The 13033-nt window shown below is 42.8% G+C and overlaps 1 protein-coding gene across 2 annotated transcripts in view; it reads left to right on the top strand.

Annotated features, from left to right (window-relative positions):
- FAM161A (FAM161 centrosomal protein A) overlaps positions 1 to 13033 on the top strand; it is a 121748-nt gene that overhangs the window by 82005 nt on the left and 26710 nt on the right. Inside the window, exons 3-6 of one of the 2 annotated variants that reach the window (XM_078649472.1) lie at positions 606 to 850; positions 1775 to 2941; positions 3410 to 3577; positions 8014 to 8113. In XM_078649472.1, the coding sequence (XP_078505598.1) occupies positions 606 to 850; positions 1775 to 2941; positions 3410 to 3577; positions 8014 to 8113 (1680 nt within the window). The remainder of the gene's footprint in view (positions 1 to 605; positions 851 to 1774; positions 2942 to 3409; positions 3578 to 8013; positions 8114 to 13033) is intronic. The other variant, XM_078649473.1, reaches the window with a different exon arrangement.

Here is a 13033-nt window from a genome sequence, read left to right on the forward strand (position 1 = left end):
GCACGATCTTGTTACCACAGGTGGCTGGCACCACACATTTCCATTGTCACAGTATTAGGGCATTCCCAAAAATTGACACATTGGTTACATTCTGTTGCAGAAATACTGATGTACTCACTAACACCAATTGCAAAATGTTTGGCACATTCTGTGGCGCAGTGGGCATTTTCTGTGAGACAGTGAAGTCTATTTACTCATGCACATTGATGATAACCAGAAAGGGTCTGCAGTCTTGTTAAGTGTGTTACTGGAGGTATTCTGCACCGTCAAATATCGATAGAATAATCAGTGGAGAAATTCACAGGTTATGTTATTTCATAGTGGAAGCATATTTGTCAACCCTTTCCCTCCCAAGAACTCTAGCCATTGGGTGGTCTCGCGCCTATACATAGCAAAGCACATCTGACCCTTTGTGTCCCATTGATAGAAACAGATGTCCAGGCTCATCGGGTCTGATACAGCAGCAGTTTCCTCCATGTTGTGTATATGACAAAGGCCTTTGTTAAACTCGCCCCTAGATTTTATGCATCAATAGCAGCTCACCTTCCTTTGTTCTCTGTGATGATGCCAAAGCATAAGGTTTTTTTTTTGGTCTCTTTCTTAAGGATGATTTTGACTCTGGCTCTGATGCAGAGAGTGACCAAACTGCCCATCAAAGTGTAGATCGAGACTTTCTTATCCGGACCCACCTTGCTGAAATGAATCCATCAAATAAGGAGTACTACACCCAGCTGGAGCAGCTAAAGAAAGCTCACATAGAGACAATGGCCCAGCTGGAATCCATGTACCAACGAAAGCTTCATTTGGAGGGAGTGGTGCCGCACTGCAAGCAGGACACACATGCTACAAGGTAACTTTCACAGCCACAGGGTGCCTCAAAGAGTGCTTTCAAACCACCTTGACTTCCTGTACTATGTTATGTCTTCCCTCCTTTCATAATCATCACACTCTCCACATCTTAACTCTTCCCCCCTCAATGCTGGGTGCCCGGAATAGTTAAAGAAGGGTCAGAGAATGCTGCCTTGAATGCTGTGCCTTTATTTTTGGTTTATGTGATTTTTCTTTGGTTTCGTATTTGAAGACATACCTGGCTACACCCTGTTCTAGCAAAACAAGAGTGTGTCTTGTTATATTCAGCAGATTGACCTTTACAGTTACAGTTCTCTTCTGCCATGAGTTGTATAAGTTTTCACTAATGAAGGCCAAATAAGGAATCCAATCAGTGCTTTTTTTTTATGCTGGACCTATGCTATGTTAGATTTGTTAAACCAGGCGGGGGGCGCACCTTTCATGCCCCGTTCTCCTCCTCCTGGTTCCTAAATAAACAGAAATACGTTACTGATTCGTGGTGTGTACTTTGTACTTCCCTTTTTGCTGTTGTAAGGCCTGTGATTTTGCACATTGTAAGCTCTGCAATGGCCAAGAGTTAAGGCAAAATCAAGACCCTAGAGCTTTTGTAGTCTGTCTAATGCAGGTAGACTATAACATTTGGCACAAGCTTTTATCTACAGCTGTGATAAGGGGGACATTAAAGTCGCCTCCCAGGATGATGTCCCCTCTTCCCTCGAATTAGTTATGTAGCAGTTCACCGAACATCATTCGTTCTCTCTGTTAGGATCTCACACTGAGCCAATGGTGGTGCTGTTTCCTTCTAATACCATCTCAATCACCACTCATCTTCCTCCCATGTTGCAATGAGAGTCCGCAGCTAAGATTGGACCGGACCTATTAAACACAAATGGATGGTATTAACAAATTGTATTTTCTTTTCCAGATCACCGTGGAAATCAGATTCATCCAAGAAAAATCATTTCCAAAAATCCTTTTCAGAGCTGGACTTAAATAGCATGAACTCCAGTCCTTCAGAAGACTCTGATGATGATGTAATTGATGAACGTTCATTCAGTGAACTAAGAGTTTTAACACCGGTAGAGAAGCAGATCCTAAAAATGTGGAATGGATTTTCTGTCGAGGATTATGTGGAATGCAAAGAAAAGTCCCCCAGGCCTAAAAGGGAAAAGAAGGCAAAGGAGTGGTCCCCAAAGATTACAGTTCCTGAACCTTTCGCAATGACCCTGCGAGAAGCTAAGAAAAAACAACACTGTATCAAAACCAAGTCTGAGGTTGAAATGGAGAACAGCTTACTTAAGAAATACCTGGAGGAAGAAGCAGAATGTCAAAAGAAGTTTAAAGCTAATCCTGTGCCAGCGTCTGTTTTCCTCCCACTTTATCGTGAAATCATGGAAAGAAATGAAGAACGGCGCAAATTTGTGAAAGATCGAAGGAGAGACCTTCTTTTGGCATCACAACAACCTTTTCAGTTTATCGAGAGAGAAGAGCGAAAGAAAGAAATGGTGAAAGAGCAGCTAGAAGCCCTCCCAGCTCCTAAAAAGAAGACACGCCCATTTAAGGCAAAGCCTGTACCAAAGTCAATTTACAGCAGCAATAACAGTGACAGGTTAGAGGAAGAGGAGCTCTACAGAGGGATTAAAATGCAGATGAGAGCTCAAGAGCTCTTACAAAATTCAGTTGAGCCCAGAAGCTTTTTGGCATCCCGCTCTAAACTGGCTACGCACAAACACAAATGTTTGCAATCAGAGGAACTGCAGCATAAGCCCAAAATCAACTCACAAGTGCCTGACTTTGAAGAGCTACACAGAAAGTTTCAGAAACAACTCCTCAAAAAGAAAGACTCTAAACCTGTCACTATATGTGAGCCCTTTTGCCTCAGAACAATGCAAATAGCATCCACTAAAGATAAGATCCTGGAGGACATTCAAGCAGATGAGCAGCAGTTGTACGAAACCCGTTGGCCGTACCAGACTCCAAGGCGCAAGCCACGTTCAGGATGCTACAGCGCAAATTCATCCCTTTGTAAAGCATTGGAGTATGAGCCTCTAAGAACCACTGAATCCACAGAAAGACGTCAACAAGCTATTAGGTAAAGATGCAGGTGAAATTTCAAATCCAATATTTTGATAGTAAAGATTACAAACTTAGAGGGATTAGGACATTACTAATTTACCTTTAATAAAACAATCTAGCAAGCGTTTGAATCATGTCATCACAATATTTGGCCTCACTATTGTACAGTTAGGTAAAATGTACCTGTCTTCTTTTTGAAGTAATTTACAGTTTTTATTCCATACAAATGTAAATACTTGAGAGCTAAAATCTTCTTGTGTGTTTTCTTAATTTCCCATCTAGAACTAGATAAAAGTAGTGAAGACATTACTTGTCCATCCTGGTGTTCCCGCCATGTGTTCCTCACTAGTGAGCATACCCAAAATCCCACACATTTCCCTCCCCCTTGGTCCTGTAACATTTGCCCTACTAGTCACCTGCAGAAGTCTCCTGAAGCCACAGACTGATTCAAGAAGACTCAGCATTAGTTTGTGTTCCTACCCAGGCAATCCATTATGGAAAAGGCAAAGCTGGAAGAAGAGCAAAAAAAGAGAAGAGCGCAGCAGAAACAGAGGATGGAAAAATTGCAGAAACTTATAACAACCCGTGCTAAAGCCAATGACTCACATAAGAGCATAGCCCAAATGTCCAAAAGCAAAATAAAACAATTAAGGTATTCATTTTCATAGAATTAGAGTTGAATGACAAACAAACAATTCTACTATATGGGAATATGATCCTCTTGTTAAATGATAACAAAGTGTTGCATGTTAGTCTAGTAAGATGAGAAAAATTAGGAAATCATGGATAGTTGTTTATTAGACGCGTTTGATCAATCAAAGGGAAGGCTACTCCCCCATTGATATTTTGGGTTCCGAGGATGGAGTCCGGTTGTAAATCCTGACCCGGAGTCCACTGAAGAGAGGTGGTGCTGGGAAGGGAAGAAAATTGGTATCAAGGAATAGAAGTATGGTCACTTGAGGTGCAAAAGCATGACAATGGTTCCTCGGTCTGGCGCCATACCTAAGATGGCGATGTCAGTACACTAGTTGGCACATTGACGCCACCAATCTGATAAAGGATCCCCGAGGGCGGAAGCCTTTCTGCTGTAATGCCCCTCAGATAATGAGGAATAGTGTGGCAGGCCTTGGCGCCATCCTTTGGGTTTCTGAACTCTCTGGTCCCAGGACATGATCTCCCATCCTCAGGACTCCAGCGTTAGTGATGATGTCATTAGCATTAGTGATGATGACATGAAGGTGACAAACCTAGTGCCAGAAGGAATAAACTACCCTCTTTTGAAAGAACCTTGCATCATCATATCATACATCCCGGAACCTATTCTGAAGTGTGATAATTTTGTATGTCAGAGGATGAACGTTATCATGACTGAAATTCCTTCGACAATCCAATGTCATGACCACTCAGAGGCAATATTTTTTAGGATGTCAGTGCTCGGAGTATGTGATTTCTTGGCATCTGCAGGGTGGACTATGTTAGAGTCCTCTGATGATAGGCAATTTGTGGCATATTGCTTCAGCTTTGTAAGACCCGTCTGTTAATAACTGAGTGGTTATAATTAAGGGGGCTACTATAGCCTATATACTACTGTAGCCTATAAGATAACGTAGTGAACTGGTGTATGAATGAAATCAAATTGAGGACTGTGGTCCCATCATAAAGACTAGTATTACTGCCCTCCACCTTGTGATTAGAGTTAGAGTAGACATTGTTTACTATGTCTGTGAAGTGTGTGTGGGAAGGGGCAATGGTTAAAGTCCTCTTTATCCCTAGGCTGCTGAGTGGCAGCGGGTACTCTAATATTTACTAGAGAGACGTATGTTATGACCGAGATGGCAAAATGATTACATTCTATCTGTATGTTGAGGTCATTCCAAGGCTATGTTGGGTGGAGCTTTGGATTGGGTACCCTTGTCTGTCTTCTTGTTATAATGCGCCGCTCTGGATTGTTCCAGAGCTCTGGGCCATGTTTATACTGGTAGGAGGGGTTATTGTCCTGGTTTCTATCCCAAGGTCAGCAGTTGATGTAATTATCTTGGGGACAAACATGTTTTCACCTCTGTTCTGAACTTTAGTTGCTCCTGGAGGCTTCAAATCTTGGCTGGCAGGAAGTTCCAATTTGGAAGGCCGTGTGACGGTCCATTCTAGCCTGCAATGCAGTATCTTATTTTGTTTGTATTTTCTGAAATTTAATTGGTGGTACAGTGGTCCTTTTCATTGGGAAGCTCTGTCAACAATCCCAAGTGCTTTGAGCATTGGTCGTCCAGCTACAGGAAGCCAGTAGAATGTTTACATGATTGGAATCGTGTTCTCTGGCATGAAGGCAGCGGAGGAGTCTTACGCAGCAATTTGGATATGTTGAATTCTGCATATGATGAAGCATGGGGTACTAAGGAATAGGCTATTAGTTTAGTCAAGCTTAGAGATCATGAGAGTGAGGATAACTTGCAGTTTTGGTTGGTATCCAAGGTATGGAATATGCATTGCAGTGTCTTAATGATGTTGAGGAAGCTCCTTGTGGCCTCATTGGCATGTGGTGTAAGGTATAGATATGAGTTCATGTTACTTCTACGTTTATTTCTCCTCCTGACATAGTTGGTGGGCTATCAAGTTCCTTGAACCATATGAACATAGTTTATATTGGTCTCGGGGGACATTAGCCAGAAAAACGGATATTGAAAAAGCCCCAACTGCTTCTGTGCTGATCGCATGGAAAAGGACTAAGGGCCTGATTAAGACGTTGGCAGTGGGTTGCCACAACAGCGCACCACTGCCAAAGCCGTACTGGCACTGCCTGCCAGATTAGGAGTTTTCTCCTGGTCTGGCGGGCAGTGCATGCATCCCCATGGTCCTGAGGCACTAGGGGGCCCTGTAGGGCCCCCTTAGTCTCCTCACCACCAGTTTTCATGGTGGGCTCATAGCCATGAAAACTGTGGTGGTGAGGAATTTTGTAATATGCCTGGCAGTGCAGCAGCGGCACCACCAGCATATGGCAGGCCTCAGACCACTGCAAGACCACCAGCGATCACGGATCCATGGCGGTAGCAGCGGTCCCATGGCAGCCCAGCCGCACAACTCCTAAGAGGGCGGTCGGAGAGCGGGTGCGGTGGTGCCTGCACAGCCGTAGTCATAATCCGGCCCTAAATTGGTATGTATGTGGTATTTGTGTAGTGTCAACTTAGTCAAAAAGGCAGGAGAGTGTTGTACACAGTCAAAGGCAAGCATACAGTCAATATTTGATAAGGAAAGGTAGCTGGTTACTGGATTGTTACTGCATTAGTATTTAGTGTTCTGTAAAGTGGTGTGTCTTCAACTCTGCCAAATAGGAGAAGCATGGGGGGGGGGAAACGGGGGGCTTCTTATGGATACAGGGATGTTGTTCCAGATACTGGGTGCGTCGTTGGGTAATAGCCTGCTGGCAGACCAACTAGTTGTAGTATTGTGGTGATGGCCCACTCTTCATTCTACCAGTGTTGACCATTGCATGACCGGGTGCTTCTGGTGAGCAGAGGCTGTAATCAGAGGTGCACACCTACCACAGGTCAACAGGTATTAGGCTTACTGGAATGGGTGTAAGTGTTCACAATAACTGTGCAGCACAACCATCGGTCTCCTGTAGTGTCGGAACAGGGACCCCTGCCTGAGTACAGGAAACGCTGCATGTGAGGTGTGGGAGTCTCTAGGAGAGAGGTGAAGGTCTTTGTAGTGTCACACAGATTTAAGTGTGCGGCCCATGGCCCCAGTGGCAGCCTTGATGTCAGGAACGGAGGAGTCTGATGTTTAATGTCCAGTATTTGTAAAGCGCAAACAATTACCCGAAGGTGTCAAGGCGCTGGGGGCCGTCGGGAAGATTAAGCGAGCTATCGCCCAGAGTCACATGGTGCTGGGCTGTTTTGCTAATCTGCAATGTGCTATTCAGTGATAGTGATACATTAATGCGTGAGAATTAAAAAGTTCATTTGAGAAGCAAATTTGAGGGGTGATGCCATGTGTGGTTGACCACAATTAGATTGTCTGTACTGTCCAGTTAATGTGGACATTGAATTTGGCTTTTACCATAGGCATATTAGAGATATTGGCTGCCACACAGATATGCACATAATCCTGTGGAAAGAATTACTCGAGCAAGGTTTTGGTGTTATGAACGTACCTGTAAGATCTTCAGCAATATCAAATTCTAGCTTTTCCTATTTATACATTTGCTTGATAATTATATTGCACTGGATAAGCTTATAAGTAACAACCAAGCACCCATGATAAACTTTATGTGATATTTTTGGGTCGGTAGTACTTATTTTCGAGATTTTTGATGGGGGGGTCTAAATATAAGACAGGTTGTATTGTAGATATGATGTAGTAAAATCTTAAGGGTATGCATATTGTTGCTCTATTCCGAAGGGGGGGAGAGCTTGTTGTTTACATGCACTTGGTAAAAGTAGGTAAATCATTTTCTAATGTCTTCACCATCAACTACTTAATATGGTACTTAATGAAACAAAATGGAAATTAGACACTATTTTCTTCAGTACTTGTTGTGCCTTGAGATTGTTAAGTGAGTAAAGAACAAGTCAATTGTATGTAGTTCTGGTGGAAACTTGAGAGCCCCTGGACAGGCACGGGTTTAACAACTGCATTGTTTGATTGAAAATCTGATAAATTACGTTGAGAACACAAAACAAAGGTGAGCATGTTATGACTAGATGAGATCCTCCTGCTATCACTACAGCTCTGAGCACATATGAGATTGGTGTTTGATACCTTATTACAAAAAAAATTATGCAATGGTGTGGCCTGACCACAATAATGCAGGGATATCTGTAAGCAAAAAATTACTGTGGGTATTTCTGGCTTACTCATAAATAGCATTTTCTCTGAAACCTTGCATTTTTCAACAGAAGTCTGAAATCATAGCTTTATAACTGCCAATTCATATTATTTCCCTCGATTAAAATTATTTTATAACTTGTCTGTTTCTTTTTGATTTCACCAATTTAACTTCCACAATCAATTTACTTGCATTTATTATGCTTGCATGTAACTAATTTATCTAAAAATATCTCTTTTCATCCTGATTAATATTTGCGATAGAGCTCACGAGAGGCAAAGAATGAGAGAGTATTTTCAGGAGCTGGGACAGATGGAAGCCCGAATAGACCAGAGGCCGCTCCTGCTGGAAAGAGCTACACAGGTGTTTAAAAAAATTCTTTCCTGCTATAGTCCTTGCATTCATTTTTATTTTAATTGCAATTACCGGGCCACAAAGCATTCCTAGATTAATTGGTGTCTAGTGAGTGTTAGTATCGTTTGGACATAGTCGAAAAGCATGTCTTGTGATACTTTCTGATATTCCCATGACTGTAAATAGTTGTCGGCTCAGACAGCACGAAGTTCTACAAAAATAAGCCTGCCAAGATTAGCCTTGGCCAGCACTATGTAGTAGGATGGAGAGTATGGGAAATGAATATGCAAATAGGCCAAAACAAGGGGTGGTGCAATATGATTATGGATGCATACCTATCAATAATGGGATTGTTTTCAGCAAAGGGTTGCAAGTGATATCAAATGTACAACAGCAGCGAAGCTTGAGTTAGTGTCACTTTGTACCCCAAGGTGGAAAACTCCACGTTATCAACGGCTACCCTTCTACAGTTATATGTTATATGTTACATATGGTTCCCCAGATCCTCTGTCCATCTGCTCAGGAGTAGAGGAAGTGTGTGGAAACAGGGCACATTTTGCACCTCACCTCCCTTATATCCACACCTTAAAAAACATAATTGGGACGGGCTACAAACTCCTTTTGCTTTGTGTTCTACAGCAGTGCGTAGATAAAATGGCTCACCTGCAGTGTATGGAGTAATGAAGTGCAGTAGCGTATGGGCTGCATCCTGAGTCAAAGTATTGTGAAAGATATGACTCTATCTTCTGAGCCATTGAAACATTGTGAGGTTCTCACTTTGTAGTAACAGAAGGTGAGACCAGCTGATTGAGAGAGGGGGTGCCTGGAGGGACAAATGTGAGAGCCGTGGGCCCACACTGGGAGGAAGAGATCTTAGGGCAAAACCAAAATAGTGATTTGCGAAACAATGTAGCACCTACAATGGGGAAGTCAACTATAGGTCAATTTTGAACATGCTTAGCATGAGGGTAACGGGGATCATGAACAGAGTTCAGGAAGCACTGAGACATGGGTGAATTCTGTGCAGAATTGAAGCGGGAACCTTTCAGCTTTGAAAGTTTGAGGTAATCACTGAGCCTTATGTGATGCAGCAGGACGTGAGAGGTTCACAAGGTGGACAGGTAGTGAAGGAGGGCACTCTGCTTTGTCAGAAGCAGTTGTGGCACTACACACTGGCAGCCTTGTATGTGAATGATGGAAGAAATCCAGCATTATAGACCTAAGTGGGATCATGGATGGAGATCATACTGCTCTGAGGACTCTGCAGAGAAGATTAGCACACACTGCAGTTGTGGATATGCAGCAGTTGTTTAAAAGAAACAGTGGACATGAAGACTGGATGCTAGGCTCCTAGGCAGGATCTGAAGAGAGCCCTGAGATAACACAGACAACTGATGGATGCAAATTTATTAAGAAACCCAAAGGGCACCCGATTGATTTTATGATCCTTTAGTAGTCTGACCTTAATGATGGAACCACCGCCCCACTCACTGTAGATCATTCCCCTTGCGAGCAACACATACCTTAGAGTGTAAGAAATGATTATAGCTTCTGGGGTTGCCTTGAATGACTTAAGACAATTAATTCTGAGTATCCCGAAGATGACCAATAGAAATATGTATGGGGAGGCATTCTTCTCCTAAGCAGCCGAAAGCCATCTTTCTGTTCATGAACCCGCGCTTTCAGTCCCATTTCCCCCCCTCACTAAGGCCTGGACCTTTAGCCCCCTGCATATTTTTAGGTCTACCCATGTTCCAACCCTTCTGCTCTAACTCCCCTTTAAAACAGAGAGAGAGAGAAGCAAAAACCACTCCTTAACAGCAGCCAAGACTGAAATGAATGCTTCACTACTTCAGTGTCACATTTTTTGAGGTTCCTTGAATTTCCCCCGGTAATAAATCATGGCTATGAACTACAAGTTTGTTCCTCTACCTCCCTATGTATGAAGTCACGCTTAGCAGATGTTCACCAACTCCTGAACCTTCAGGTTGATTCGAGTGGAGGCCAGGGCGTTGGTTCCCTTCAGATCGCAATGAAGTGTGTTTCTCAAGCAACCAAAGTATGTTTTTAGCTGATTTACATGTTGTTGCTTATATGAGAATTCCTGGCCAGTGAAAACAGCAGGATGTTTCATCCATGGGAGAGGGTCTAGACACTCAGTTGAGCATGAACTTCTTGAGTTCTCAGCCAAGTGCCTCTTGCAAACATGTTTTCGTGTTGGAGAGACTTTGGATGAGAACTGCAGCTCCTACTGCCCTCTTAATACAGTCGAGATACACAATTAAATTGTATCTCCAGAATGTCCGCTCCGTTTCTTGTATTAACTGAAGTGGGATCAGAAGGGAAATTATTCTAAAGAGTTTAGTTCGAGAAATGTGTTGCCTCAACATAAACTGTCCAGGAGCAACCACAATGACCATAGACATATTCTTACCATCACTTCATTAGTAAGTGTTGGAGCACTGAAAGCCATCAAAATCAGGTCCCACCCCTCCCAACCCACAGCAGGAAACCTATGCAAGAATCCATACCACCAAATATGGTTGGTGGATTATTATGAAATGACTCCTCAGAGGTATACACGCATCCCATATCGATCTACCTCTACAACACTGAGAGACAGGGGTATCTCCATAAAATCGTTGGCTTAGCACTGATAAACATACATAATATAGGCAGACCTCAGTCTATCAGTCAATGGATCTATAAACATACTTATATTTTCTTTTCGAATGCAGGTTGGCGAAGCACCCATTCTTTTGGGAACAGAGACAGAGCCTGGGTGTATCTTGCAAGCCCAGTAACTTCGTGATTTTATGGTTCCTGTTGTTTTCTTCTATGTAGTGGAACACGATCTTAGTCATTATGGCATGTGTTATTGGATCAGACCATGCCCACACGTTGTCTTGGCAGATTTCTTGAGCTGTCTCCACTCCATATCTATTGACAAGTTATGTGCCGCCAAGACCTTGATACCCCTACAGTTGTTGGTCTTGGCCTCCTTGTACTTGTCTTTCTACCCAAGGCTAACACTTCCCTCCTGCAGATGGGTGGTTTGATGGTCCCAAAATAAAGGCTTACCCTGGCAGCCATCTGTGGCTACTGGTTTAATGGTTCATTGAACACCTTCATTCATACATAAGGGATGTTTTGGAACCAGAACACCCAAGAGGGCCAGAGTTGGGCCTCAGTTGTGGGTGTGTGTTGAACGATATCGGTCAAAGACTCCTATAAAGTCAGGGGTCTGATATTTAGATCCTCAATCTAACGGGAGGGGCTGACGATGCTTTGCTTAATTTAAAGCACTAGTGTGGTTGCCTTTTTCCGGGAAAAAAAAACTCACCCTCAGTCTGATAGTGAGGTATGGTACCAGAATATCATGGCCTAAATATTGTCTAACTAAAATAGTGTGTCCTAAATATCATTTATAAAAATGTTTGTTTATTACGTTTGTTGAGCGTGAACATTCACCCATACTGGGGTATCTTGGTGCTAAAAATGTCGTTGACAGAAACCCACAGTCCATTGCATAGAGGAACCACCATTAAATATCACCCCCATTGAGTTAATAATAAAAAATCCAAACTTAATGGAGCAAAGGTTTTGCAAACACTACTAAGTCTTCGATATTTTTGTCAGATAATATTCTCATTATTGTTATGCTGACAACCAAGCGATAAGGGTTGGAACACTTTAACCGTTAGGTAAGTTACAGGAAAGTTACCAGACTCTGATCTTTCACAAGCAGCACACACACAAAGTAGTTCCCTTCTGCACCCGTGACCACTATGGCAATGTGTACATTTTGAGATTTCAAAAATATTTTTGCTTTTAGGCAGTTTTTTGTTTTGTTTTTTTAGATTAATGGAGGCCTGACTGCTTCCCCAACAATAATTTGGCAAAAAACGGGGGGGGGGGGGAATAATAACTGAGGAAGCCAAAAGTCAGGCAACCAGTACCAGACCTATTGGCTTTGCCAATGCTTGTCCTCTTTACATTGAAGACTGAGGACTTCAAGCATTCCCTCCCAAGAGCGATGAAGAAAGCAACCCACTAGATCAGTGTTCCTTGGCCTCGCTATTGAGGCACGCACACAGCACACACAATTCATCATCAATTTGTGCTAAATTGGTTCAGTGTTTGGTTTTTGTGACTGAGGAGTGCACAAACCCCTGAGAAGGTACAGCCACCCAACACAAGCAAGGATCGGGCAACTGAAATAATTGTACCAAGTTATATCAAAGAATCCACTGAGGATTGGACCTGTGTGTTTACAAGTGGAGACTTGTAACAGTTGCCAGCTTAAGTTGCACCGCTGCGTTTCCCGCGTTCAGACCTTCACAACAGCCATCTTGGGGTGTTAGTCTAGTGTAAACCACATGAGGCGACCACAGCAACTAGAGGAAAGGAAAACGAGTCTAGCGAGACAGTTGGGTCATGTGAGCACTTGAACATTGAAGTTGTTCAGAAATCTACTAATCTCGAACACCTTCGTAAGGTCCCATGAATACAGGAGCAGAAAGTATTCTTGTCATCGCATTTAGGCAAGGACTGGACCCAAGCTGTATACAGTCCCCTGGGTGAGAGGTCTCTCTTTTTTGCAAGCCTGTGATTCATGCACATTGCTATTGTAATTCAATCTATTTAAACAGGTGGCCGAGGCTAACAAGCTAAGGTGTGAGCTTGTTAGCCTAAGCCACCTGTTGTCGACAACAGCCCTTAATTGGGAGACAGTTGCTAAGCAACTGCACTCATCTGTAAATCCAATAAAATACTTCTAGACATAGTTTATATGTAAAAACAATAAAATAGGATTTAAAAACATAAATAATGAGTGAGGGTGTACGAATATAAAAGGTAATGTAAAAAATGTGTCTTCTGGTGAGTTGAGCTTGGATGCTGAAACAAGTTTGCTTGACCATTATTATT

This window comes from Lissotriton helveticus, chromosome 6 (genome assembly GCF_964261635.1).
Source record: "Lissotriton helveticus chromosome 6, aLisHel1.1, whole genome shotgun sequence".
Classification (NCBI taxonomy): Eukaryota; Metazoa; Chordata; class Amphibia; order Caudata; family Salamandridae; genus Lissotriton; species Lissotriton helveticus.